The sequence below is a fragment of the Tribolium madens genome, unplaced genomic scaffold, assembly GCF_015345945.1.
Source record: "Tribolium madens isolate multiple individuals breed KSU strain unplaced genomic scaffold, Tmad_KSU_1.1 Scaffold_11;HRSCAF=98;Tcas5.2_LG3b, whole genome shotgun sequence".
NCBI classification, from domain to species: domain Eukaryota; kingdom Metazoa; phylum Arthropoda; class Insecta; order Coleoptera; family Tenebrionidae; genus Tribolium; species Tribolium madens.
Window position 1 is genome coordinate 764,263 of NW_025400975.1, and position 26,045 is coordinate 790,307.

The following is a 26,045-nucleotide window of genomic DNA, read 5'->3' on the forward strand; positions in this document are numbered from 1 at the left end:
TTTGAACTAAAATCATTACATTTATTTACAAAAATTTGTTTTAAACTTTGACTTCAGTTGAAAAAATGCTATAAAAAACTGTATTTTTTGTTGAATTAAGCCTTTTGTAAACTATTGTTTGTGGATTTTGAGTTTTTCATTAATAAACAATAAAGAAAATATCGATAAATGTAACAATTCTTGTTTTTGAAGAAAATTTTTGAACCAAAATCATTACATTTATTTACAAAAATTTGTTTTAAATTTTGACTTGAGCTGAAAAAATGCTATAAAAAACTGTCTTTTTTGTTAGGTTCAGCCTTTTGTTGACTATTGTTTGTGGATTTTGAGATTTTGGGTATTCCATTAAAAAAATTAATGAAAACATCGATAAATGTAAGAAATCTTGATTTTGAAGGAAATTTTTGAACCAAAATCATTTTTTTTATTTACAAAAATCTGTTAAGCTTTAACGTAAGCTCAAAAAAATGTTTGCGGATCTTAAGAATTCCGAATAAACTATAAAAACTGCATTTTTTTTGTTAATTTCAGTCTTTATGGAACTTTTTGTTTGAAATTTTTACACAGAAATTACTTAAAAAAGTTTTTTCCCAATTTTGACGTGATAAAGATGTCCAAAGAATTGGCTGAAAAATGTTTCTTTACAAAAAATTTAATGTCTGAATATAAATGCAGGATGAAGAGGAAAATGGTGACGACATAAAACCCGACGTTTCTGTTTTAAACAAGGCGATTAAACCAAGTTGGGATCATTGTGCAAACGCTTCCAAGAAAGAAAAAAAACCGACTTACAATCCCTTGAGTCGTAATCCACTTTACGCTGGTGGAGATTTTTGTGCATATACAGAATTACTTGACTTGAAAAAACATTTTCATCCAACTGTTTCCCTATATGCTACAAATATATTAGATGGTATTTATATTTAAAAAACAAAGGGTTTGTACCACTGAGATGATTTTTTTCTAGGAAATATAATTAAATATTCCGGGGATCCTCTAAAAGACTTTACTTTGATCCGATTTCTAGATCGATTTGTTTTTAAAAATCCGAAAAAATTCGAAGAAGGGACAGTTCAAGGGGCACACCCAACATTTGGTAAAAGAAAAATGTATCATCCTAAAGGTTTAAAATCGTTGCCTGTAAATTCCTCAAGTTATTTGAATGAAAGTTCTAAGAATATTCCTGTTGATGAGATGTTTATGTACAGGTAAAAAATAGCATTTTGTTGTTTTTTGGTGGTCAAATTTTGTTGTCTAGTTATTTGCAAAGGAAACACAAGGAAAAGAAACGCGTTTCTGATAGTGACGATAGTGATTTGGAATCAGTTCAAAGTGAAGAATTTGAAGAAATGTTGGATAAAATGGCTGGTATTCCTAAAGAGGATGATGAAGATTTGGACTTTTTAAATGATGTTGGAGATAAACTCAAACCAAAAAGCAAAAATCAAAAGGGTAAAAATGATGATAGTGGGGACGATGACAGTGATACAGAGGATATTTCTGATGATGAATTGTCCATAGAAGACGATGAAGATGACCTTGAAATAAACGATGAGGACAAAAGTATAACTTTCACAACAAAAACACACAAAATAACTTGTTTTGTTGCAGTGCTTTTAGACGATTTAGATGACGATGAAGACGAAGAAGTCGTTTTTGACGATGACGAAGAACCAAAATCAAAAAAGAACACAAATTCTATATTTGCATCAGCTGAAGAATTTGCCTCTTTACTTGATGATGAAGGTAGTTCAAAAGTCGCCCCAGGTAGTTCAAATGCGTTATCAAATAAGGATAATGCAAGTATTAAACAACTTGCGTGGGAACAAAATAGAAATAGGTGGTTGAAAGGATTTAATGAAGCTGTTGGTAAAAACAAAAATAGTAAAACTGGGAGTTTTGGGAAGAAGAGAAAAGGTCAAAATAGATTTGATACAAAAACAAAAAAGAAGAAAAACAAGTAATTCACAAGGAGTCAGTCTTGTTACCGTATTTTAATCAATATAATTTTAAAAATATGTTTTGAGTTTATTTATTTAAAAATCTGTTACGCCTGTCACAATTTATTTATTCATAATTTTAAAATACTTACTGTTGCACTCAAAAGTCACAAATTCACACACTTCACTTTTCAATCAACAGGAAAATAAAAAGTAAAAGTGTACTAACTTTTATGGCATCTTCTTCTGCTACCATTTGTAGCAATTCGTCTCTATTTCTTAAACGGACCTACTGAAAATTAGTTTAATGTGTTACTCATATTAAATCAGTTGAAAATATTAAATACAATTTAAAAGTAATTTTTCTAAAAAATAAAAAAATATTGCTGACTTAGCTTTTAATGCGGATCTTTGTTACACGATTGCGTTCTCCATTCCCCCATTGGCACCCACTAATAACTCGAAATATCGCGCACTACTAAATGTCTATTAGGCACTCGAAACTATCCGTTTCTGATTTTGAGAAACCGAATGTACTATACAGGGTTATTCATAAATATGAAGCATTATTTGAACCTCAAAAATGACCCATAAAATGATGTTAATTTAAATAATAACTCGTGTCCTGATAAGAATTTTACAGCCCTCGGAATGTGGGTATGGAAATTTGATTTTTTTGTAGTAACTTTGAAACTATTTGACCAAATATTATAAAATTTGGAACATTTCGCTGTGACAACATACCCTTTGAACTGATAATCACAAAAACCGGATACATCCACTCAATTTCCGGTTCCAGCAGTTGCAGGTCACATTTTCTGTGTTTTTCCATTTTTTTGCTCTCTTAACACCAATTTTTTATTGCCCAAATAGATAGAGTAATCAATTTCGAATAAAAAACGCATAACCTTTAATACCCCTAAAATGGGCCGTTTCAAAGATATTTTAATTTAAACTGAGGACTGCACAACGCTGATATCAAAAAATTGGGATTTTGAATAAGTGGTATCCACAATGACCATGCTAATCTGTGCTTAGGGGAAAACATTGATGTTTTAGTATCTCCTATAAAGAAAAAGAATTCTGTGTTACACTGGATTCCAGTAACAAATTTAATGCCAAAACGCCCCTTATTTAGTACTATTGTGGTGCACAGTTGTATTGTTGATTGCATAATTTAGTACGACCTATCCTTGTTGTACATAACCTCAAATTTGTGCTCTTTGATGTTTCTTTATTATTGTATACAATAGTGCATAAAACACAAGTAAGTAATTGTTGTTACTTAAAAATGGTGTGCGAAAAATGCCAGAAGAAGTTGGGCAAAGTAATAACACCAGATCCTTGGAAAAGTGGGGCTAGGAATACAACTGAATCAGGGGGTAGGAAAGTTAACGAGAACAAGGCTTTAACTGCTACGAAAAACAGATTTAATCCATACACATCAAAGTTTGAGACTTGCAGGTAAGTAACAAGTTAAAACCAGTTTTGTATTGTCGTTTTTTTGTTTTAGAATTTGTCGACAAAAGGTACACCAGGTTGGGTCACATTATTGTCAGTCCTGCGCTTATAAAAAAGGAATTTGTGCGATGTGTGGAAAAAAATTGTTGAGTACGAAGAATTATAAGCAGTCGTCTACTTAAATACTATTTTATAAGTTTATTGCGTTGTTAAGTAATGTTAGGTTTAATTCAATATACTGTATGCAGAATGAGGGTGCTTTTATTTCTGGTAGTATTACCTAATGAAATGACAACTCACACAAATGTTATTCTTGTTAAATCATCACATTTTTTATAGTACTTTATCACTCATCAATTAGTTTTTTCAAAAAATATATAGTTTAAGCAAAAAACGTTTGGTTCCATACTTTTTATTCACCTGGTATATCGATGTTCTGTGACATCGATGTAATATATATCACCACAAAACATGGATACATCGAAAAAAAAATCATTTACCAATATTTTTAATAATAAATTTTTGGAACATAAAAAATACAAATGCAAACACATTTCTTACAATTCTTGCATAAGACAAACAAATACAAACACAAAACGTCATCATCGTTAATTTTGTTAAAAAACATCGAATTCTCCATACATCGAACTTAAAATTTTTGGAATGAAATTTTAAAATTAAAAATAATCAACTGAACCAATTTCGATGTATCAAAGTAAAAACATAGATATTAAAAAAAATACTTACACATTTTTAAATCAATGTTTTTATATCGATGTTCGATGTTTGAAAAACATCGATATTTTTTGTCCATCTCAATCAACGCAGACGACGGATTTAATTTATTATTGAAATTGCCAGTTTGTTAAATGTTTTTTACACCATAAAAACAAATTGGTATCTGTTGAATCGAATTGTAATTAAATTGAATTGGTAATTTGTCTTTGTTACAGAAACATCAACAAGAACAAAACTAAATATTGTACGAATCTAATTTTACAAACTTTTCTAACTCTGGTCCTGGAATCGTTTCAAATATCATTCCTTCGACTTTTCAGGAATTCGAGAATTTTGGATTCTATGTCAAATGTCAACTGTCTGAGAGCGTCTGACACTTTCGTACATCCCGGAGGTATTCCTGTCGCTGTGTGTGGTAATTTTTAAATAAATCAGTGCTCTTAATTTCCCTCAATTTAACCAAACTCTCCTTGTGTAAAAACCTCCAACCTAAATGACCCTAATTTCAAGTGCAATTGGATGTGTTCATCGCAGAATATAGTGCTTTCGTGGCCTTGTGCAGTCCTATCATTTTGACACACACCCATAACTTTTTAATCAAGATATAAAAGACTGCACTTTAGCAGAATTTCATCAAAATGCAAGCGATAAAGTGCGTGGTTGTGGGTGATGGGTAAGTGTCCTATATTTCTGTTTTTTATACCCAAATTTGGTAATAAAGACTCGATGTAATCTTTACGTCATTCGTCCCTTAATGAGTTGAAGTGGGATGGGCAACTTGACGTCTGTCGGTGATTAAGCCAAGTTGTAACCTTTATATCACTTGTAGCTGAAGCAGCAATTAATACTAAATAATTACAAATAAGTTTTATTGTAATGTAAACAGTGATTCATATTAGTTTTATCGTCTTTGCGATGCTAAAATCGGCCTGGGTGTGGGTCTGAATTTGTTTACTTTCGGAAAAACACACAAAAATTGGATTTCTACCAATCTGTTATTTGTTTATTGATTATCAACTTGCCATTGATAAAGTTTTCATATTAATGTGCATCGAAGTAGTCGTTGCAAGGGGTGGCAACCATGCGAAAATTTAATAATCCTAACCTCAATCTTAAAAATTATTTTTGTCAAAAAATAATTAAAACTAACAACGTAATTGATTTTTGTCATTATTGATGTGATTTTTATGTGAATTGGCCTTAAATTAAAGATGCATTTAGACTTGTACAACCTACTTGATCAATCACTGTGTGATATGATGATTCCTAAACTTTGGAGAGGTCGGGAAATTGTCATTACATCTCATGGTTGGGAAATAATTTATGAAGGATTGCCATGTAACATTTTTCAGTGCTGTTGGTAAAACATGCCTCCTCATCAGTTACACAACAAATGCCTTCCCGGGCGAATATATCCCAACTGTTTTTGACAATTATTCAGCCAATGTTATGGTAGATGGGAAACCGATCAATTTAGGCCTTTGGGATACAGCAGGTCAAGAAGATTATGACAGATTAAGACCACTTTCCTACCCACAAACAGATGTGTTCTTAATTTGCTTCTCATTGGTAAATCCAGCATCATTTGAGAACGTTCGAGCAAAGGTAAATAAAAAAAAAAACAAACTAAACAACTCTTAACATAAATATTTCAGTGGTATCCTGAAGTTAGACATCATTGTCCCAATACCCCAATCATTCTAGTTGGCACAAAATTGGATTTGCGTGATGATAGAACCACAATTGAGAAATTAAAAGACAAGAAACTTACACCTATCACATATCCACAAGTAAGATATTACCGACCTTCAGTGTTGCCATATCAAAAACATAAAATTCACCAGATCCGAGTTGAAAAATTTGCCAAATTTTCACCAGATTACGATTTGTGTGCCAAAATCTCGCGAAAAAACGCAATTTTTATCAAAAGTAATGTAATTTTAGACTTAATTTCTTGATTTTTTAGTTTGTTTTAACGAAATCTAGCAAAACAACCTGAGATTTTAGTACAAAAACTTGGTTAAAAGCATTTTCGGCCGAATTTTGTGTTTTCTCGGCCTATTTTTGTCTTATTTTGCTCAAGACCAGTTAAATCTAGTGAGACAAACAAAATAACATCAATATCAATCTTTTTTGTGATTTTCAGGCGTGTTTGGGCAGGATTTTGCAAAATAAATGAACCTCTGGTTCAAAAACGAAACAAGCTAAAAAATTATATCAATTTCGATTTAATTTTGTAATTTTTTTAGCCTGTTTATATATTGCATTATATTTCGAACTTTTTGTGTTTTTATCTCTCGCAGTTTTTATTGGCTATTTTGTTGAATTTGGCTTGTTTTTGACAAAATTTTGGAAAATAATTTTGTTTCTAGTTAAAAAAGCATTTGAAAAAAAAGTTGTCGTTTTCCACTGTTTAGGAATATCTAGTAAAAAACAAATATAACTATTTTTAACCAATTTGATGGTTTTGATTTTTTTTTTCTTCGAGAAAATTGGACGAAATAATCAAGTTAATGCTTAGGTAAAAATAGCATAATATATATTTTTTTATAACAATTTAGTGATTTTTTTACAAAAAAATCTATTTTGAAAAAAAAAGATAATTTTTGGCCTAATTCTGTGTTTTTTGGCTTGTTTCTAACAATATTTTACGAAATAATTGCGCTTCTGAAAAACGTACTAAAACTCTCAAGAAATGAAAAATTAATGTAATTTTCGACTTAGTTTATTGATTTTTCAGTTCGTTTTAGCTAATTTCTCTGAGATTATAGTACAAAAACATGCTTAAAAACATTCTCAACTTATTAAATAATTAATTGTTTTTGTGATTTTGGAACGTGTTTGGATAAGATTTTGTAAAATAAATGAGCCTCTGGTTCAAAAACGAAGGAAGTCGGGCGAAACAAGCTAAAAAATTATATCAATTTTGATTTAATTTTGTAATTTTTTTTATCATGTTTCAATGCAATATTTCGAACTTTTTGTGTCGCCGTTTTTTTGGCTATTTTGTTGAATTTGGCTTGTTTTTGACAAAATTTTGGAAAATAATTTTGTTTCTAGTATTTGAAAAAAAAAACAAAAAAAAGTTGTCGTTTTCGACTCTGTTTGGGAATATCTTGTAAAAAACAAATATGTATTTTTTCGAAAGTTGAAACTTTTACAACCAAAATAGATTCAACATTATATAAAATATTTGTAAATCAGTTAGTGTGAGATTTAAAAAAATTAATAAATTTTGACAATATTTGAGCGGCAAAGCCGGAAGCCCCCCTATAAATTTTGACAAAATCTGATATTCTCCAATAGTCTTCCTCACTATCTTTTGCAACACGATGTTTTTAAAAAGTCTCGATTGACATTTCTTTAGGAAATTTTTAAATGCTTTTTTGCAAGTCTAGAAATACTGACTAATTTTTGAGACTCTGATTTTACTCATTTCAAATTAATTGCATTAATTAGAAGTTGATATACCTAAGCTGTATTCTGCACTCGATTTGCGAACATTCATACAAATTTAAAAAATATCTAATGCAAAATTGTATTCTGGAGCGCGAGTTCTGGCGCACCTGGTATAACTATTTTTAACCAATTTGAAAAAGATAATTTTTGGCCTAATTTTGTGATTTTTGGCATGTTTTTAACAATATTTTACGAAATAATTGCGTTTCTACCTGAAAAACGTGCTAAAACTCTCAAGAAATGCAAAATTAATGTAATTTTCGACTTTGTTTATTGATTTTTCAGTTTGTTTTTGTCTAGCTAAATCGAGTGAAATAAGCAAAATAAATAATTGTTTTTGTGATTTTGAAACGTGTTTGGATAAGATTTTGTAAAATAAATAAGCCTCTGGCTCAAAAACGGGCGAAACAAGCTAAAAATATAATTTTGTTATTTTTTTACTTGCCTTATGTAAATTTTTAGAATTTTCCTTGTTTTTATCTCAAAAACGTGCTTCAACACCTGAAAAGTGCAAAAATAACGCCGGTTTTGGTCGAATTTTTGGACCGTTTTTAAGGAAATTTGGCGAAATAATTGTGTTTCTAGCTGAAAAAGACAAAAAAAATTGTTATTGTCACCAAATCACCAGACTAATATGAAAATCACCAGATCTAGTGAAATTTTTGTTGCCATGACGATGAAAATGGCGGGTGACTTGATCGACGAATCAAACTTTTTGAAAAATGTGTTTGAAATGAAATACTTTCCAGCTCGGTGTGTAATATACTATTGTTGATATGTTTCAGGGTTTGGCGATGGCGAAAGAAATCAGCGCTGTTAAATACCTAGAATGTTCAGCATTGACGCAAAAAGGACTTAAAACAGTTTTTGATGAAGCGATTAGAGCAGTTCTTTGCCCTGTAATGCAAGTTAAACCTAAACGTAAATGTGTGTTATTGTAAAAATTCTAATTCAGATAATTATGTCTATGCTTAGACAAAAGTTCGTTTATTGCCAGAGTTATTTAGTTTGACTACTGTTTGATTTTGCAGAAATTCTGAAACATTCATTTTTGAAAGAAAGGCCAATGAAACGGATAAATATTACTATTATGGATAAATGTGATTAATTATTGTTTTCATTTTTACATTAGATATAGAATAGTAATTATCATTACTGTGAACGTTGATTAATTAATACCTTTGCATTTATATTGTTAGGGACAAGAGTTGCCGTTTCATGTTTTAACAGGTTTTGATTAGTTTCAATCGCAGTTTATTTATTTCAATTGAAGGTTAGTGTAACATATTTTAAAAATTTGATCTCTGAGGAGAGAACTCTTGATGCTTTAGTAGTTTGCATTGGAGTCACACGTTTCAAAGTATTAATTATATAAGGAAAGTGAGGATTTTACATAGTTTCAATTCTGGAAAAATGTCAGTTCAGTGCTAGCCTATATAAATTTTAGATTTAGTTAATAATTGCAGTTGTTATTTTATACATTGTTTACTGTACAGTTTTTTACTTAGTGTAGAAAACCATTGCTTTCCAGTCTATTGTCAAAGTTTAAGGAAAAAAATATGGTATTTAAATATACTGGAAGGCTCAATATAATGTAAATAAGCTTGAGAACCCCTATGTTAATTGTTTAGCATTTTAAATTTTATTAAAGTTCTAATTGTAGCTATAACCGAGAATATGTTCTATATTTTTGTAATTCCTTGCTTTTTAATTGTCTAAGCGTAACAGTAAGTGTTTCTGTGCCGGGTGGAAAACATTCTTTACACTCTTGATGTTTTTGTTGGAACGCCAGTACATTTACTAATTAAATGGATAAGTGTGTGATCATGTCATAACAGGACTGTGTGTATTTTGTAAATATTATAGAAAATTATAAGTGAAGATTTATAGAATAAATAATTACGACTAATTTGGGTTTTAAAATTTGGCCTTTATTTAGACAGTGGGTTGAGGTTAAAAAACATGTTTACAAAAGAAAATTGGAATGTAGAGTGCTCTAATAATGAATTTCAAGACGTAAAAGGCCCCTGGGAGTCCCCACCTAAAGTAATAGGGAGCAAAGGTGCAATCCTGGAGTAAATTAAACAATCAAATTAAAAAATGGCGCTTTTTTTAGACATTTGACAGTTCATGTTCGAGGTTATGGCAGGGTTGCCAGGTTTAGGAATTTTGCCCGAATCAAGGGATTTTTAAACTGTCTTAGGGATAAAGGGATTTTTTAAGTTTTTTACACAAAATCTAGGGATTTTTTTAGAATAAAAAAAATTGAAGAAACGTGACACGAGTTAATAGGAATTATGAAGATCACTATAATTTTTCGGGAGGGAATTACCGTTTATTTAACACAGGTAAATCCAAAATAGTTTTAAACAAGAAAATACGTAACTCCCGAACTCCTCATTAATTACTTATACGAAAGTATAACCTGTACAAAAAAATTGTTAAAAGTTTTGTGCATTTGTGTAAATTGGAGTGTGTTAATAACAAATTTATCAAGGTATGTGTGGCAGTTTTATTATATTTCTAATTTTTAAACTTTTTTAAAAAATTCGAAAATAAATTGTCCTGTTTTTTATTTATTTAAATGGCATCAAAACCATCATCTTCCAAAGACATCGAAGAATATTTTTCATGAGAAGAAGCTGTAGCTTTGAAGCAAACCAAAACGTAAGAAATAATTTTTTCTACAATTAATTTAAATAAAACCAAAATTCGAAATAAACTTTCAGTGGAAACATTAAATGGTTTTCAGCAAAGAAAAATGTTGCTAAAAGATAACAATTGTTTTATTGTTTTTTATGTAGTTTTATACTTTTAATTGTATATATTCTTAGTTTTTCTATTATTACGAATTATTATTATATGTAATTTTTATTAGTTTCTGTTTTCTTTAGTTAAATTAATAATATGTATTTAGTTTGTTCAGAATATATTTTACATTAATTGAGAAAGTTATGTTTCATTTGTTATATCATTTGTTTAATCAAAAATGTTTAAATAAACTTTTTTTGAAATCCTTATTTTGTTATGCAATCCAATAAACACCTAAAATTTAAATGGATTTGGCAATGCCTAGGGATTTTTGACAACTAAATCTAGGCACTACAAAAAATTCACTTGGCAACACTGGGTTATGGTAATATTATTATATACCGTGCCATCAAAAATAGAGTAGGCGTCGATTAAATTCTACAGTTGGCAACACATTGGCTGGGAATCTGGGCTGGAAATTTTCCACACAAACTGAAAGTGAAAATGACCATTCACAGTTTTCGTCTTGTACGGCAATAAAAATTTTCTGCTTTAACATTATTTCACTTAAAAGGAATAAAACGCAAACTTGTCAAAGTTTCCGCTAACATTTGATGTCAAAAATCAGAATTGCCATCTGAAGGACTCTCTACTCTAATTTTTTTTTTTTTAATCGCACGGTACAAGGAATGGAAGAAAATTGAGATGTAGCGTGCTTTGGTGATGAATTTAAGCAAATAAAAGACCCTTGCGAGGTCACACCTGAAATAATCGAGAATCTTTGTGATCAATTGAGTAAAAGTGAACTAAACTGTTGAGTGTTCAAATTTGGCGCTTGATATTTGACAGTTAAAGTTTGAGGTTATGTAACTATGTTTACAAGAGAATGGACGAAAATTGGGATGTAGAGTGCTCTGATGATGAATTTAAAGACGTCAAAGGCCCCTGGGAGCCCCCACCTGAAATAATAGAGAAGCTTTACGATCAGTTGAGTAAAGGTGAAATTCCTGAATTAAATTGGAAATGTCCTGGGTACCGTTCCCCCTCTCCGGAAGTAGAGGAGCCCCCACCGGTTGAAGTCGAACAAAAACAGTAATTTTAATTTTTGTATGTAATTCTATTATTTATTTTTCTCTATAGGACTGAAGATAAGTCCGATTTCGATTTTATGGATGAAACGACATCTCCACGACTGAAAATTCGAAATAAAGGAGAGGAAGCACTGAAAGGTAGCGCCAAGAAAAAGACAACGTCTTTAGACGGTGTTATTAACAATATGAGACGGCATAAACTTATACCACAACAAGGCAATCACTAGTTCATAAATCTAGGAACTTTATTCAGAAATTAGCACAATTATGTATTGATTCATAAAGAAATAAATATAATTTTAATGATAGAGTTATAAGCGTAGTCACGTAGAAATTGTGATTTCTATCTTTGTGGAGCAGGTTTTGGTTTAGGCATTTTGCTCAAAAGTCCTTGAATTTCTTTCTTTTCATCATAAGTCTTCCACAGTTCGAATAAATTAATGACATATCTAGCAATTTCTTGAATTCTTTCAATGTCTACATTTAATTCAGCAAACCAAGCTTTGTGATCCTTTTGTAAGATAACACATGCTATCTGAAGACAACCAATTGCAATTTGATATGGGGGATAAAGTAAACAAACATCAGTTCGAAGAGAATCGTTCACTATCCTCCAAGCTAGAGTTAACAGTTGGTCTTGTTCTTGACCCATATCTTGTACTAGTTGTAAAAGAGGTCGATAAGGCTGATAGACAATTAGGCAACAATCGAGATTTTCTAACAAATAGAATTCACACTCTAAAATGTGATTTGTGCGATATGGAAACTCTTGAGTGTAAGCGTAACTAAATTTATTCTTAACTGAAATAAAATTGTTTAAAACATTGTTTAAAACTGTTGAATTAACTTACTAACTGTCTGACACGTTGTAATTAATCTAGAATTAGAAATTACCCCAAATTCTTCCACTTTGGAAGCTAGAAAAATGCAAGTAGGGGCCAACAACAATGGATCTATACATTTGAGTGAATTTTTCGCATAAAATCGTTTAAAATACACAGTTGCAGTTGCGATAACTTGTTGACGTAGTTTCAACTGTTCACCTAGAGTTTGTATAACTGAAAAAAACTATTAAGAAATGTAATCTAAACTAATTGAAATATTACCACTAGCAAAAAAAATAAATATTTTTTGATACTCATCTTCAGTGAGCACTTGAAGATCATGTTGGCGCTCCCTTATTAAATCCTGCTTGTCTAAAAGCCACTGCTGGCTGAAAAATTTGTGAATTTGGGGTCATTTTAACACTTGAGACTTACTGGTGTGAACTTTGCCAAAAGTTTCCAGCCATTGCAAAAACAAATTCAACGATGAATTAAATCACACTCTGGATACAATTTTAAGCTTTCAGTCGATTACTTAACACAAAAAACGCAAAAGAAACCGGTCAAAGAACTTCAACTGTCAATTAGTCAATTACTTGGGCCAATGAACTATTCAAAGTGCATTTGACCTACGAACCCGTTTAAAAAAATCTACTTTCTAAAACTATCTAATCATGGTACTTGCGCCTGAAACGTTGATTTTTATTATTCGATGGTTTTATTCTAACCATATGGCAAAACCAAACAAGGAGTTGGTTGAATAAAATGTAGCAAAAGCTTTTGCTATAGCTTTGTCTCTTTCTTCCTTATAAAGTCTAAATTATGTCTATCTTTTACTATTACAAGTAGAAGCAGTGGTTAGAGTGGGGTATAAGCCAAAAGTACACACCCGGACGAGTCCAATCTTGAGAATAGGGAGGTTTTTAAAGTTGACATAAAGCAGTGCTGTGCAGATTGGCTTTATTCTTGTAATATTTGCAAAAAGACTGAAAAAAACATTTAAAGTTAAATAAAAATAAAATAATTTAAACTGGAATTATTTTATGGTTTCTGGTACAACTAAACTTTCGTTAAATTTTATCGTTTCAATAATTACTTCTGTAGCTTTGATCTGATTAATTTTTATATGTCTTAACAGAGGCGTTCTGTTCATCATTTTAAGAAATTTATTACAGTTGGAGACATGGCGTCGTTACAAATTTTTTTAAGAGGGGCAACCTCATCGCAGTTTAAAAATACATATTTTATTACAAACACAAAAACATGTTATACAAAATAGGAACATAAAACCATATTTTTTCTAACGGAAATTATAAATGAAACCATAAGACAGGAATCTCTAAAACTATAAATTGGAGTATAAAAGTGTAAAAGTTAAAAAAATATAAAAATTATAAAAGTTAAGCATAAAATAACACAAATCAGTAAATAACATGAACTAATAAATACTAAGAAAAATGTAACACTTGGAAGTGAAAACAGAATATAAAAACTCTTTCAAAATACATTCAAAAAAACAATAATAAAAAAATTAAAGAAATAACCAACCAAAATCGTCTAAGATAACAAAGTTAAAAAATGTTACTAAAAAAATGTGATAAAATAATGTCATATTTTAAAGCTAGTGATAAAATTAAACACATTTGACAACTAAAATGACATATCACAATGGTTGCTTTTCACAACAATAAGAAAAAAAATAGTTTACCGCTAACTGAATAAAACATATTCCGAAAAAATGTCCTAGAATAACTTCCAGGGGGGGGGGGGCACACGCCCCAGCTTGCCCTCTTCAAACGACGCCCATGGTTGGACACAATGTCACTTGAGTGACATTAAATTGTAAAGAATGCTTTAGGACTGTTAACTTTATTTTTAGCTACTGTCAATTATAGTTGACAAATTGTATGTACATATTTTTGATATAGAAAGATATAATAGCTGTCATTAATTTGAAATTGTCATTAATTTTAACGTTAAAGCTTGAGTTACATTAAAGTGTCAGAAAAGTGACGACCAAAGTATTTTGTCTCCAACTGTACCAAAAAAAAAGAAGAATATCTTTGGTGTTCTTATAAAAAAAAGTAAGGTTATGTTATCATAATTACTGAAATTGGACCCTGCACCGATTCAAGCTGAAATAAAATAAAAAACAAAACTCTGTAACACTGGTCATAATTGTCAAAGTGATAGTTTAAAAAGTGTGGTTAAAAAATTTCAACTGTAAATACGTTTTATCAAAAGTTATAATCGAGGCTTTAATTTAAATTAGTTTTGCACTTGTGGGGCTTTATAACTCACTTGTGTTAGGTTGTGTTGTTTTTTTATGATTTTTAAAATGACACATTTTTCACAGCAAAAATTCCGAAGTTTTGAAACACCGAAAATTATCTTTCACCAAGTGGTAAGTAAAAAAAAAAAAACACATAAAGTGTAAATAATGTTACGGACCTCAATTTCATTTAGCAAAATTACTTTGTTCCGCCACTGTTTATTTCTCCTCTCCGCCCAAGTGGGTATTTGTGGCTGTTACCCCATTCTATTTACATCTAGTTTAAAAGACCGACTCTAAACGTCAAAGTTGTCACTTCTGACAAACAACCTACTCGAAATGTCAAAGTTGTCACTTGTGACAACAAACAAAATATTGTTTAAGTGTTTTTTGTGTTAGAAATGGTGTAGGGAATCTAAAATATAATTTTAAATCTTATTTGTTAAAAAAATGTGTGGTTGTGAACAATTTCGTAGAATTGTGTAAACAATTGTGAGATTATTTTGACATAACCTCTAAATGCTTCCAAAAATGAATCCAGTTTACGATTACATTCAGCGAAATCGAGTGTTGGCAAAAATCGAAAAAGCTCAAGCAAGTAAAGCAACGAATTTAGCACTAGATGATTTTGATCTTGTCAAATTTCCCCCTTTATTGGTCACCTGTGTGCAACTTTCATATCTAAATATTGGCCATAATCAAATAACTGAACTGCCCAAATGTCTAGGACAGTTGAAAAACTTGCAGCATTTGTCGTTGGAATACAATAATTTTGATCGTTTCCCTGAAGTACTCAAGGATTTGCCCCAATTAGTCACACTAAACATAAGCCATAATCCGATAAAAGACTTAACAAGAGACATTGGGAATTTAACTTCGCTAGAAACACTATGGTGCAACCGTTGCTATCTTGGGTCACTACCTGAAGAGATTGGTAATTTAACAAAATTGGAAACTCTAGGAGCTCGTCATAATTTATTAACAAAACTACCAGAAGGAATCTGTAATTTAGTACAACTGAGGTAACTCTCCTCAAACCCAATCAAAAACTAATGACTCGTTTCAGGTGGCTTACTTTAGAAGATAATCAATTGTATACAGTTCCTAAGGATTTCGACAAGTTACAGTCTTTAATACATCTCAATTTGACTGAAAATAAATTCCATTATATCCCCTCAAATATATCGAAATTAAAACAGTTGAAATATCTCCACTTACGGTTTAACGAATTTTACTCAATTCCTGAAAGTGTACTCACCACCATGACTTGTGTCAAAATTAATCTGTTACATAATCCCTTGTCTTCTACTGGTGATATTGATGTGGTAATTTAATGGCATTTGATACGAAAAATCACTGAAAATTGTGTTTCAGATGTTCCCCAATGTGATAACATCAAATAAACAATTAGAGGATGAAACAGCCGTCGATTCTGACTCAAATTCCGATTGGGAAAATAGCGTTGCGAGTTCAGATTTAAACTATTCAGTTTCAGAGTCAGAAAGTGACGACGAAGATATTCTAATCGAAGTCTCAAAGTTGTCAAAATTTCTTGTAACATTTTGAGTTTCATTTTTTTTCATTACCATAAAGTATTACGAGATTATTTTTGAAATAAAAGTCGGACTGTAAAACATTTATTAACTACTTTGGGTGTGTTTTGTAAGTCCAAGCCCCGCATTCATTAGCGTGACTACTTCTATGTTTGATTAAATTCCCGATGCAGGAAAACCTAGAGCCACAACCCTCACATAAATGGGGCTTTATCCCCGTGTGGATGGTACTGTGTGTGATTAAACTTTCTCTATAAGCGAAGGCTTTGGGGCAATATAAACAAGCAAAAGGCTTCTCCCCTGTATGACTACGTTCGTGGATCTTCAATTGGCCTTTCCAGTGAAAACTCTTCGCACAGAATTTACACAAGAGTTTTTTTTCAGGATCGTGCACTCTCATGTGGTTGTTTCGTGTGTAAACACTCGAAAATTGTTTCTTGCAAATGGAGCATTCGTAAAAGGGGCCTTTATCGCAATTTCTCTCTTCGTGACATTTCAAGTATGATTTCTGTTTGAATTGTTTACCACACTTCTCACACACGTAAATGTAAGCTTTCCGCCCGACTCCTTTGTGGAAGACTTTCTGGTGGGAGCGTAAGGAGTCGCGATTGGCGAAGATTTTCTCACAGTCGTGACAAGCTGTAAAATTTTGTTATTGGTTGTTAAAAAACTTATTTTTTTAATTATGTTACTTAAAATATCAGCGTGGTGTGTTTGTTGATGAGTGAGATTTTCTTCTTTCGTGTAAAAGCTCATTTTGCAACAGCTGCATTTATGGAGAGGGATTCCTGATTGGTCAGCACCGATTGGAATGTTGTTTTCGTGTTCTTTGACATGTTTGTAGAACCAACGGACGTTCATGTATCTTTTACCACAGTATTTACAGTCACCGAAGCCTTCTTTGTCTAAGAAATACAGGGTGTGTCAAAACTCGAGCCCCAGAGAAAAGTTTCAGGTAAGATAAATTACCAGGAACATGGAATAAAGTGCAAGTTGCAGACGCACAAATTTGAAATTCCAAAACCACCAGTTAAGGAACAAATGAGTGCTTGAAGAACCTTCTGCAACAATTGCTTTATACTATTTTTTCTATTTTGCCGCTTTATATCATTTTATAAATTAAAAGACGAAAATTGTTTTTTTTATAGAGAATACATTCAGGGTGTTCCGTTTTTATTGTCACAAATTTAAACAGGTGATAGGTTATTCAATTCTAAGACAAAAGTTTTCTATAAACATATATCGAAAAATGCTTAGTAAGGGAGCTATACCCCTTGAAAGGGGGTAATAGGTTTTTGCTAATATTTCAGAAACCATTTAACATAAGATTACAAAATTTGGTACAGATGATAATCTTTATACACCTAAACGAATTCAAACATCAAATGTCGAAATTTCTAATCAGGGGCGTCCGAAACTGGTGGGGTTTAGGGTAAAAAAATACCCTATCTATTTTGGCTCTAGTTTCTTTAGTTATGCATTGAGCAAAATGGTGGTCACTTTGAACAACTCCTTTAGATTTAGGCAAATTCATTTAATTAATGTTATTATTGTTACTGTAATGTAATGTTAATTAGTTGAGGTTGATTAAAAAATATGAATTTCTTGCTTTTATTATTCTGTAAATTCTGATTTATTTAAATGTTGTATTGGTGTGTAACATAAATTTTAAATTAATTTTATTCAAAAACAATAAGAGAGACTTTTCTGTGATAAACTATCGAACTTAAGATTTTGTTGCTGAAAGTACCGAGAAACTAAAGCCAAAATAAATAGGGTATTTTTTACATTAAACTCCCCCAGTTTCGGACGCCCCTGATTAAAAATTTCGACATTTGATGTTTGAATTCGTTTAGGTGTATAAAGATCATCATCTGTACCAAATTTTGTAATTTTATCTTAAAATGGTTTCTGAAATATTAGCAAAAACCTATTAGCCCCCTTTCAGGGGGTGTAGCTCCCTTACCAAGCATTTTTCGATACATGTTTATAGGAAACTTTTGTCTTAGAATTGAATATCCTATCACCTGTTTAAATTTGTAACAATAAAAACGGAACACCCTGTATAATCATTTTTATATTAATGTGCATCGAAGTAGTCTTTGAAAGGGATCATTTTAGGGTGGCAACCATGCAAAAATTCAAATAATCCTAACCTCAATCTTCCCTAAAAACTATTTTTTCAAATAAATGTGTACCTCAGGTAGCAAAAAATAATTAAAATTAACAGAGTAACAAAGATTTTTGTGCTTATTGATGTGATTAAATTTGTTCTGAATAACATTTTTTTTGTGTGAATCGGCCTTTAAATTAAAGATGCATTTAGGCTTCTACAACCTACTTGATGCACATTAGTATGAAAAAGAGTATAATTCTTATTTTCACATTTGAAAATGAATTTGGACGAAAGTCCGTCACTAAAATTAAATTAAGCCAACGACTTATTAAAGCACTCAAATGACGTCATTTGGGTGCTGGAATAGACTTATTCTAAACGCAAAATAGAAAAAAAAATGTTTGAAAAATTCTGTCAAAAAAATTTGATAAAAAGAATCAAAGTGCAAAATTTAAACTCACATAACTTCGAAATTTTTATAGATAGAATTTTTAACATCTTTTCCATGTTCCTGGTATCTTACGAGATAATTGTAAAAAGTTATGATTTTGTACAGTTGTGGAATTAAAATTTTGGGCAGTATTGTCATTTTCATAATGCAAACTCTAAAACAACCTTTACATCAATAACCTTATTTTTTACTCTGTTTACTGTTTAATTGTCAAATGTCAGTCGCGATGACAGTAAAAGGTAGTTTACAGTAAACTTTTTAAAGTGACAGAAAAATACTGCCCGAAATTTTAATTCCGCATCTGTACATACCAAAATTTGTGTGTTCGATAAATTTCGATATTTCGTTTTCATAATTTGGATCTTTTTTCACATATCTTCTTTTTGTACACTTCAGTTCTTCATCTGAAGAGTCGATTTGGATCTCATTTGTGTTCTCCTGCGATGTTGTATTTTTTTCGTCGTCATTATCGGAGTTGTTCCCACATAAAGACTCTTGAGTTTCATTTATTTCTACACACTCTTGTAACTGGTCAAGGAGACTTTTCTCTGAATACTGAAAATTTGTATGGTTACTTTATTTTTTCCTAAGAAAATTGGGTAACTTAAAATAAGTCCTTAAATTAAAGCATTTTTCTTTTTTCTTTAAAAACAGTATAAAACCCGAAAAAATAGTATAAAAAACTCGTTAGAGAAAGCCATTCAAGCAAGATTTTTACTACTTTTTGACGTAACTGTCAATAAAAAGCAATAATTTTGGAAAAAAAAATTGCATTTACAGCTGTTTAACTTAAAAAGGAATTCGATGTAAGGAGGTTCGTGGAAAAATTACATTGATTTCTATTAGTAAATGCCCGGGATCAGCCAATCACTTCGACTTATCGAAATTTCGAGATATAGAGGTTCGATGTATCGAGGTTCCACTGTATTACCACCTTAAAAACATAGTTAACAAAAGAATAACGGAACTTTCTTCCTCTGTGTTTCACATATGATTTTTTCTAAGACCAAAGACAACTTCAAACAAGAAGTTTTTGAGATCTTGGGATTTCTTTGGAAATAAATTTATCAATCTTGTTATAACTTATAACACATATTTTTTAGTTTTCAGTTTTAGTTTTCGATTTTTCCTGAAAAGTAAAGAAAATCTTGGCATTTTTTTATTTTGTTAAAAAAATAGAAACTTTGTATCATCTATTATCTTAGATGGAAACTGGAATAGTAAAAAATTATGCTTTTGTTTAAATAATAGCTTTATCTTTTTTTTTTTTTTTTAAAAATAAATTTTCAGTAGTTATCTAATTATGACTATTAAAAAAAATATAAAATTGCTTTTGATATTTTTTTCGTTATAAAATTGTTACTACCTTAAAAATATAGTTAAGGGAAGAAAAAAAACTTTCTTACTCTGTGTTTCACATATATTTCTAAAGACTAAAGACAACTTCAAAGAAGAAAAAATTGTCTCTCTTCATTTTCTGTGTTTTTCTTTGTTATTTACTCTCGTTGGGATTTCTTTGGCAATAAATTTATGAATCCAATTATAACACAGATTTTCATGTTTTATGGCAGTGCTATCATCAAATAATAAAAAACTTTATATCTGCTTGGATGAAAACTGTGGAATAGTAAAGAATTATAACGGATGTTTATTTAAATTTGGCGTCATAAATCGTCTCAAATATCAAATTAATATTAATAAATTTATAATTAAATCTTCCAAAACATTTTATAAAACTATCAGAATGTGAAAATCAAAAACTTATAAAATTTTTCAGTTTAAATCTGACCGCCTTGGAGTCATATTTCATTGGTCGCTAAGAAAACGGAATGGGCGGGGCAAATAATCGCGGCTCCAGTATAAATAAGGTTTATCAATTTTTCAAAGCGTTTGAAAAACTTTAAAAGATTTATTTTAAAGAGCAATAAAAAGATTAAAAAATCCTATTTTTGTTAGACATTTAATGCCTTTTTCAAAAAAAAATCTACCACAACAGAAAAAATAAGCAGTAATACCTCTTCGTTACTCGCGTCTTTCTTGTCACTTTCAGTCTTTCTACATAGTTCAGTCTTCAAAATACTTAGTTCCCTTTGTACTTCAACGTCCGTTTGTCGCATTTTCAGTCTTGAGTTCGAAGGTGTGTTTATTTTAACTTTGATTTTGGTCGCCGGATGTTTAACTCTGTGTGTAGTTAATGGCACAAGTCCACAAGTATCAGCATGAGTCTTTCTATGTTTGATTAAATTCCCCACACAACTGAACGAATTTCCACAATTCTCACACTGATACGGTTTGATTCCTGTGTGAATCGTACTGTGAGTTATCAGACTCTGTCGGTGACAAAAGCCCTTATTACACACCTGTAATTATTCATTATTAAATAGTATATTAAAGAACAAGTTTTATAAGGGTTGATTAGGCGCACGAATCCCAAGTTACAAAACGAGCGCCAATGCGAGTATTTTATTCTATTTTTTCTAATTTGCGCCCCCTTTTTTCTTATTTTAATTAAAAAAATATATATTTTTGTCGTCTAGAGAATTTTGTGTTAGTTGGTATCGGTTGGTAACACTCGGCGCCCACCTGATTTTTTGAATTATTTCTGTCGTCTGTCATTGAAAATAAAATTTACAAATTATTAGTTGTTAGTGTTACAACATAATAATAATAAATAAAATATGAGAAACAGAATTTAGTTTGCACTACGCCCGAAATTCGCGAAATTGCAACAACGCAAATTTGTCACCTAACAAGTCAGAAGCGGCGTAGAAAAACTAAATAACCCTAAATTCATTAAAGTACAGACAAACGTATTATAAACGCAAATTAGAAAAATTATTTTTTGGGTGTGATACGCACTTCGCAAACATAGGCTTTGTCTTGAGTGTGGATTCGTTCGTGCACTTTGAGTTGTCCTGCAGTAAAAAATAATTTGGCACAAAATCTGCACATGAAACTTCTTACACCATTGTGACGCAACATGTGATTGTATAATGAGCCAGCAGACATCAATTCTTGGCTACAAATCTAATTAATTGCATGAAATAATTGACCAATTAAAATCGGTTATTCTTACTTTGCATTTGAATTGTTTTATTGTTCCACATTTGGAATTCATGTGGTGAGTGAGTTCGTTTTTGGTTTTGTATTGTTTACCACAAACATTGCACATGAAACAGTTATTTTTACAATTGTGGATCCTCTCAATGTGGGACAAATATTCACTTAAATCTTCGAATATTGAGGGGCAAAATTTGCAAGTCTGGATACTCTCGTTTTTTGTGTTATTAAATTCGGCGGTTTCGTTGTGCATTATTATCTAAAAATTTATTAATAATAATTTATTGGAAATTAATTTCCTTACCTTTGTGCTAATTATTAGTGAAAATTAATTTGAATTTCGATTCGTGTTACACTTTTGTTCAAAACGAAGTAAATGTTTACTCTACACTGCTAAATACTTCAGGGCGGCCATTTTACTGGTTGCTTGGGAGTTTTGATGAGGTGTGGTTGGCAGTGCGAACAGCGGTTCTTTTAAAAATAAAAGCCAGTTTTGGTAAAAATAAACTTGTATTAAAAGTAAATTATACAAAATTAAAAAATGAAAACAATTTCTACCTAAACTATTGTGTACTCTAGTTTGCTCTATTCATATAAATAACATGAAGTACAAAGTAATGTTAATAAAATTTGTGTTTCATCTATAATACTTATAAATACGCTAAATATGCAATATAATAATTACAACCTACTTACAAATATTGGAATTACTTGACTAGTTTCTAGTCAGTTTTGCTTTATTTTTATGTACAACATAATTCAGCGTACATATTTGGTAACTTCATATACTGAATAGTGTATACGACATATTCGAACAAAATCACAACACTGGGTAAAACAGATGGCAATGTTAAAGAAAATTTACCTAACAATTGTTAGTAGTGCTCATAAACAATATTATAAATAACAATAATTATTTCACAACCAAATAGTTTAAATGAAACTTTTATTACAGTCACCTATAGTACGACGTCAAGCGTGGATGGAGAAGTGTTAAGTTAAAAATCACAAATTTTGCATTACACTTAAGTACACTGGGGAAGGCCTCTAAATTCACAAAAGGCATGACGGTGAACATGAGGTATTGGAAAATTTAACAAAATGTACGTTTTTCTACCGGCCCATTTCATAATCGAATTAAAGGTTATGAAATTGGCCCTAAGCATTTGAGATCGTTCCTTAAGAGAATAGTAGAGAGGAATGTGATGATAAATTAAAGTTTGTATAAAATATTATAAATATCAGATATTACTTTGATGTTTTAGGAAGGTGTCGTTTCATGTGTAAGGCAAGATGATCCGATCGAGCAAACGATCTTTCACAAACCGCACATTTAAATGGTTTTGCTCCTGTGTGCTTTCGATAATGTCTTGTAAGTTCATCCGATCTGGCGAATCGCCATTCACATTCAGGCCACTGACACTGGTACGGTTTTTCTCCTGAAAATAAATGTGAAATATAAGTATTTTTTCTTTTTATTTGGGTATACAGGATGCGCCAGAACTCGCGCACAAGAGGAACATGGAAAAAATATTAAAAAAATTCAATCAATAAAATTTCGAAGTTATTGTCAAAATTTTTGTACCTTTATAAAAAAAAACAAATACAAGATCATCAGTATCATTAAATAGACACAAATTATAATAATTAGACAAATGTCAAAAATTTTTTAAGCATTCGTTCCATATTCCTGGTATCTTGTCTTACTTGAAATTTTCCTTTGGGGCGCAAGTTCTGACATTTAATAGTCAAAATTCTCAAAATTAGAATTTGTTTGTAGTGAAGCAAGAAAATGAATAAAATTAAACAAACCTGTGTGAATCCTTTGATGTGCTTTCAGATGTGAGCTCTTTGTGTAGACTTTTGTACAACCTGAAAAAATACAATAATAAAAAATTATAATTTGATTATTTAAAAAAAAAGGATAAAAACTTTTGAACGTTTCATTACACAAATTGAAATAATGAATGATGATATTCTTATGAATGTTAAAAAGTATTCAGAATGCATTTAAAAAGTTTTTAGTTTACTCATACTTTGATAATTTATTTCATTTTTGACCTTGTTATCGCCTAGATATTTCATTATTATTCCAGATACACATTTTTTTTTCAGATTATTGGTATCTGAAAGAGAAAACTCTTAGTCAAACCAAAACAAAGATCTTATAATCAAGGATTTTAATAGATGCTATTTTATATAAAAAATAAATTATAATGACATTAATAATTAATAAATAACCAAAAATAGCTTTAAATTAAGAAAAAATCCATTTTTTCTTTTTTTTTAATACCGGTTGCCTTTTTTTTCTTTACGCAATGTAACTCTTAAATACATAATATAAGAATTTGAATTAACAAATTTGGAAAACAGGTTATTTATCATCATAGAATATTTTTGTTTAAATTCATCTTTTGCAATTTTTATCATCATTAAATAAGTTTAATAAATAAAATATTATGTTATTAAGAGTCAAAGAGATAGTTTATGTGGAGAAGCTGAACGTTTATTTCGCCAAACGTAGTGAGGCAAATAATTCAGCTAAGCCTTATAACTCACTTTTACTCCGAATAACATACTATTTTATTCGCAAACGTATTTAAATCGAGAGTAGACAGCAACACCTAATTAGTAAGTAAATATACAAAATAATCAGGACGCTTTGCAAGTAATGGAATCATAACAACACTTTTAAACAAACATCACGCGTCAGTTTCGGAATTTGTGTTGAGATTTTCGAAAGTGTTTATTAATGATTAGTGCAGTTAGTAGTTAAAATGTAGAATGCTGACGATCTATAATGACCTCTCCAGAATTTGCTAAAAAGAGCCAATAAAACATTGGTAAATGTTAATATAATAATTTTATGGTAAAAAAACGCTTAGGCGAAAAAACTGAATTTTTACTCCATGTCTGAAAGGTAAAACTTTTACTTGTGATATTTAGTAATAAAAGTGGCCACTGTCGTGACGTTTGCGGATAAATTATTATTATTATTATATAAAGTACGCAGATAAAAATAAAAATTACTTGTAAATAATAAATCAGTTTTAATAAAGTATGATTGTACTTTTTATAATTAACAAAAAAATCATATCTCTTCCTTCTTATTTCCTCAAAATTTTAGTAATGTTCCAATTAATTTCTGAGAAATTGTACCATTGCGTCCAAAAAGAGGCATAAAATTTTTCACACTTTTCGAAAATTCATTCTAGGCATTTTACAATTTGACATTTAAAATAAATAGTTTCACTTTTCAAAACCTTCATAAAGGAACATCAGCAGCAACTACATTAGTGACATTAAGTTAAAAGTGAGGTTGCAATCTAGGGGTCGCGTTTTACATTTTTAATAACATTGTTTTAGAAATAAGACGTTTTTTTTGCCAAAAACATGCACTTTTTAAAAATTTATTACACAAAAACTAAGACAGCTAGAACAATTTTTTCCTTACTTCTCAAAGAAGAAGTACAGAATTTAAAGCAGTAGTATTTTTTTAGTATTTTGCTTTTGAAAAGTTAAAAAATGAAGAAGTTTGTTAAAAGTTAAATAACTAAAAAATTGAAGTGGAACACCCTATTTTTTATTTTTGCATCTAATAGATTGATAAATTGTCTATCTAAAAAATAAACTTTTAATATCTAGAAGTAATAAATGAAAAGATATTTAACATTCAGTATTAATTGGAGCAACAATGATTACTATACTATAATACTATAAAATACTATACTATGCATCTATAAGTTCCACCACGGATCACTTACCCGTTGATTTATCCTGAGATTGTAAAAATCGTTATAAATACTGAAATTTGAATTATTTTATTGTAAAAATAAAGAATAATGTATTCAGTTTAACACAGATGTGATTATTAAGTAATATTTCATCTCTCTCTTGTGCAATTGTGCACTTTCTGGCTACTGAAACAATAGCAATTATTTTTTTATGTTCAACGTTAAATATCTTTTTAGTAATTGAAAATATAAACACCTAAAAGTAAATATTTTTAGAAATACAATTTATTAATTTTTTAAATGCAAAAATAATAAATACGGTATTCCATTAAAATTGTTTAAGTTATTGAACTTTTTACAAACACCTTAATTTTTTTATGTTTGCAAATGCAACACGCTAAAAAATGTTACAACCTTTTAACTTGTACCTTCTTCTTTGCGATAGTAAAAAAAAATATTTCTAGATGTCTTAGTTTTTGTGTAATAAATTTTTCAAAAATTGCATGTTTTCGTCAAAAAACCGTCTACATCCAAAAACGCTAAGAAACGTATGGTGTTTCATTAAAAAAAACACAAGTTTGTATCGTAACTTATT

The 26,045-nt window shown here is 30.2% G+C and overlaps 8 protein-coding genes across 11 annotated transcripts in view; 5 read left to right on the top strand and 3 right to left on the bottom strand.

The window, feature by feature from the left end:
- Positions 1–2,018, top strand: part of LOC123016419 (CCAAT/enhancer-binding protein zeta) — an 8,584-nt gene extending 6,566 nt beyond the window's left edge. The window contains exons 9-12 of the mRNA XM_044416807.1: positions 676–913; positions 968–1,208; positions 1,259–1,563; positions 1,612–2,018. Of these exons, the coding sequence (XP_044272742.1) occupies positions 676–913; positions 968–1,208; positions 1,259–1,563; positions 1,612–1,964 (1,137 nt within the window). The 3' untranslated portion in view covers positions 1,965–2,018. The remainder of the gene's footprint in view (positions 1–675; positions 914–967; positions 1,209–1,258; positions 1,564–1,611) is intronic.
- Positions 2,019–3,117: 1,099 nt separating this feature from the next.
- LOC123005184 (cysteine-rich PDZ-binding protein) lies at positions 3,118–3,651 on the top strand. Its single transcript, XM_044398840.1, has 2 exons — positions 3,118–3,404; positions 3,454–3,651. Exons 1-2 carry the CDS (start codon positions 3,232–3,234, stop codon positions 3,581–3,583), a joined length of 303 nt encoding a protein of 100 aa, XP_044254775.1. The 5' UTR covers positions 3,118–3,231; the 3' UTR covers positions 3,584–3,651.
- Positions 3,652–4,496: 845 nt separating this feature from the next.
- LOC123006024 (ras-related protein Rac1) lies at positions 4,497–9,507 on the top strand. The gene is made up of 4 exons (XM_044400173.1): positions 4,497–4,812; positions 5,492–5,744; positions 5,795–5,929; positions 8,384–9,507. The coding sequence occupies exons 1-4, from the start codon at positions 4,778–4,780 to the stop codon at positions 8,537–8,539; spliced, it is 579 nt and encodes a 192-aa protein (XP_044256108.1). The 5' UTR covers positions 4,497–4,777; the 3' UTR covers positions 8,540–9,507.
- Positions 9,508–11,176: 1,669 nt separating this feature from the next.
- LOC123006039 (PAXIP1-associated glutamate-rich protein 1) lies at positions 11,177–11,896 on the top strand. The gene is made up of 2 exons (XM_044400196.1): positions 11,177–11,441; positions 11,490–11,896. The coding sequence occupies exons 1-2, from the start codon at positions 11,236–11,238 to the stop codon at positions 11,665–11,667; spliced, it is 384 nt and encodes a 127-aa protein (XP_044256131.1). The 5' UTR covers positions 11,177–11,235; the 3' UTR covers positions 11,668–11,896.
- LOC123006015 (cyclin-C) lies at positions 11,665–13,229 on the bottom strand. Of its 2 annotated transcripts, none has more exons than XM_044400159.1 (5): positions 12,700–13,229; positions 12,547–12,653; positions 12,292–12,498; positions 12,024–12,241; positions 11,665–11,975 (listed from the first exon to the last, which is right to left on the bottom strand). In XM_044400159.1, exons 1-5 carry the CDS (start codon positions 12,729–12,731, stop codon positions 11,784–11,786), a joined length of 756 nt encoding a protein of 251 aa, XP_044256094.1. In that variant the 5' UTR covers positions 12,732–13,229; the 3' UTR covers positions 11,665–11,783. The 2 variants fall into 2 exon arrangements, with proteins under 2 accessions (XP_044256094.1, XP_044256085.1); XM_044400150.1 differs by having other exon boundaries at positions 11,665–12,241; positions 12,700–12,893; positions 12,946–13,223.
- A 1,619-nt stretch (positions 13,230–14,848) lies between these two features.
- LOC123006004 (leucine-rich repeat protein soc-2 homolog) lies at positions 14,849–16,183 on the top strand. Of its 2 annotated transcripts, none has more exons than XM_044400136.1 (3): positions 14,849–15,558; positions 15,603–15,858; positions 15,911–16,183. In XM_044400136.1, the coding sequence occupies exons 1-3, from the start codon at positions 15,056–15,058 to the stop codon at positions 16,100–16,102; spliced, it is 951 nt and encodes a 316-aa protein (XP_044256071.1). In that variant the 5' UTR covers positions 14,849–15,055; the 3' UTR covers positions 16,103–16,183. The 2 variants fall into 2 exon arrangements, with proteins under 2 accessions (XP_044256071.1, XP_044256062.1); XM_044400127.1 differs by having other exon boundaries at positions 14,851–15,558; positions 15,603–15,861.
- LOC123005979 (zinc finger protein 2-like) lies at positions 16,160–22,143 on the bottom strand. Its single transcript, XM_044400095.1, has 7 exons — positions 22,021–22,143; positions 21,733–21,975; positions 21,516–21,683; positions 20,672–21,016; positions 18,968–19,211; positions 16,782–16,994; positions 16,160–16,728 (listed from the first exon to the last, which is right to left on the bottom strand). The coding sequence occupies exons 2-7, from the start codon at positions 21,967–21,969 to the stop codon at positions 16,181–16,183; spliced, it is 1,755 nt and encodes a 584-aa protein (XP_044256030.1). The 5' UTR covers positions 21,970–21,975; positions 22,021–22,143; the 3' UTR covers positions 16,160–16,180.
- A 70-nt stretch (positions 22,144–22,213) lies between these two features.
- Positions 22,214–26,045, bottom strand: part of LOC123005989 (Krueppel-like factor 5) — a 198,233-nt gene continuing 194,401 nt past the window's right edge. For both annotated transcript variants that reach the window (XM_044400107.1, XM_044400115.1), the window contains 2 exons: positions 23,529–23,588; positions 22,214–23,155 (listed from right to left, as the gene is read on the bottom strand). In XM_044400107.1, coding sequence (XP_044256042.1) covers positions 22,965–23,155; positions 23,529–23,588 — 251 coding nt within the window. In that variant the 3' untranslated portion in view covers positions 22,214–22,964. The remainder of the gene's footprint in view (positions 23,156–23,528; positions 23,589–26,045) is intronic.

Excerpts from the sequence above, each read along its gene's own strand:
- LOC123005184 (XM_044398840.1), top strand. The coding sequence starts at position 3,232 with ATGGTGTGCGAAAAATGCCAGAAGAAGTTGGGCAAAGTAATAACACCA. Across the intron at positions 3,405-3,453 it reads TCAAAGTTTGAGACTTGCAG|AATTTGTCGACAAAAGGTAC; the intron begins GTAAGTAACAAG and ends TTTTTGTTTTAG.
- LOC123006039 (XM_044400196.1), top strand. The coding sequence starts at position 11,236 with ATGGACGAAAATTGGGATGTAGAGTGCTCTGATGATGAATTTAAAGAC. Across the intron at positions 11,442-11,489 it reads GTTGAAGTCGAACAAAAACA|GACTGAAGATAAGTCCGATT; the intron begins GTAATTTTAATT and ends TTTTCTCTATAG.
- LOC123005979 (XM_044400095.1), bottom strand. The coding sequence starts at position 21,969 with ATGCACAACGAAACCGCCGAATTTAATAACACAAAAAACGAGAGTATC. Across the intron at positions 16,995-18,967 it reads TATCGAACACACAAATTTTG|ACAAAGAAGGCTTCGGTGAC; the intron begins GTATGTACAGAT and ends TGTATTTCTTAG. Across the intron at positions 16,729-16,781 it reads ACACCACGCTGATATTTTAA|CTTGTCACGACTGTGAGAAA; the intron begins GTAACATAATTA and ends AAAATTTTACAG.
- LOC123006024 (XM_044400173.1), top strand. The coding sequence starts at position 4,778 with ATGCAAGCGATAAAGTGCGTGGTTGTGGGTGATGG. Across the intron at positions 5,745-5,794 it reads TTGAGAACGTTCGAGCAAAG|TGGTATCCTGAAGTTAGACA; the intron begins GTAAATAAAAAA and ends TAAATATTTCAG. Across the intron at positions 5,930-8,383 it reads CACCTATCACATATCCACAA|GGTTTGGCGATGGCGAAAGA; the intron begins GTAAGATATTAC and ends GATATGTTTCAG.
- LOC123006004 (XM_044400127.1), top strand. The coding sequence starts at position 15,056 with ATGCTTCCAAAAATGAATCCAGTTTACGATTACATTCAGCGAAATCGA. Across the intron at positions 15,559-15,602 it reads TGTAATTTAGTACAACTGAG|GTGGCTTACTTTAGAAGATA; the intron begins GTAACTCTCCTC and ends GACTCGTTTCAG. Across the intron at positions 15,862-15,910 it reads CTACTGGTGATATTGATGTG|ATGTTCCCCAATGTGATAAC; the intron begins GTAATTTAATGG and ends ATTGTGTTTCAG.
- LOC123006015 (XM_044400150.1), bottom strand. The coding sequence starts at position 12,731 with ATGGCTGGAAACTTTTGGCAAAGTTCACACCA. Across the intron at positions 12,654-12,699 it reads TTTTGGCAAAGTTCACACCA|CCAGCAGTGGCTTTTAGACA; the intron begins GTAAGTCTCAAG and ends CAAATTTTTCAG. Across the intron at positions 12,499-12,546 it reads ATTTATTTTTTTTGCTAGTG|TTATACAAACTCTAGGTGAA; the intron begins GTAATATTTCAA and ends AGTTTTTTTCAG.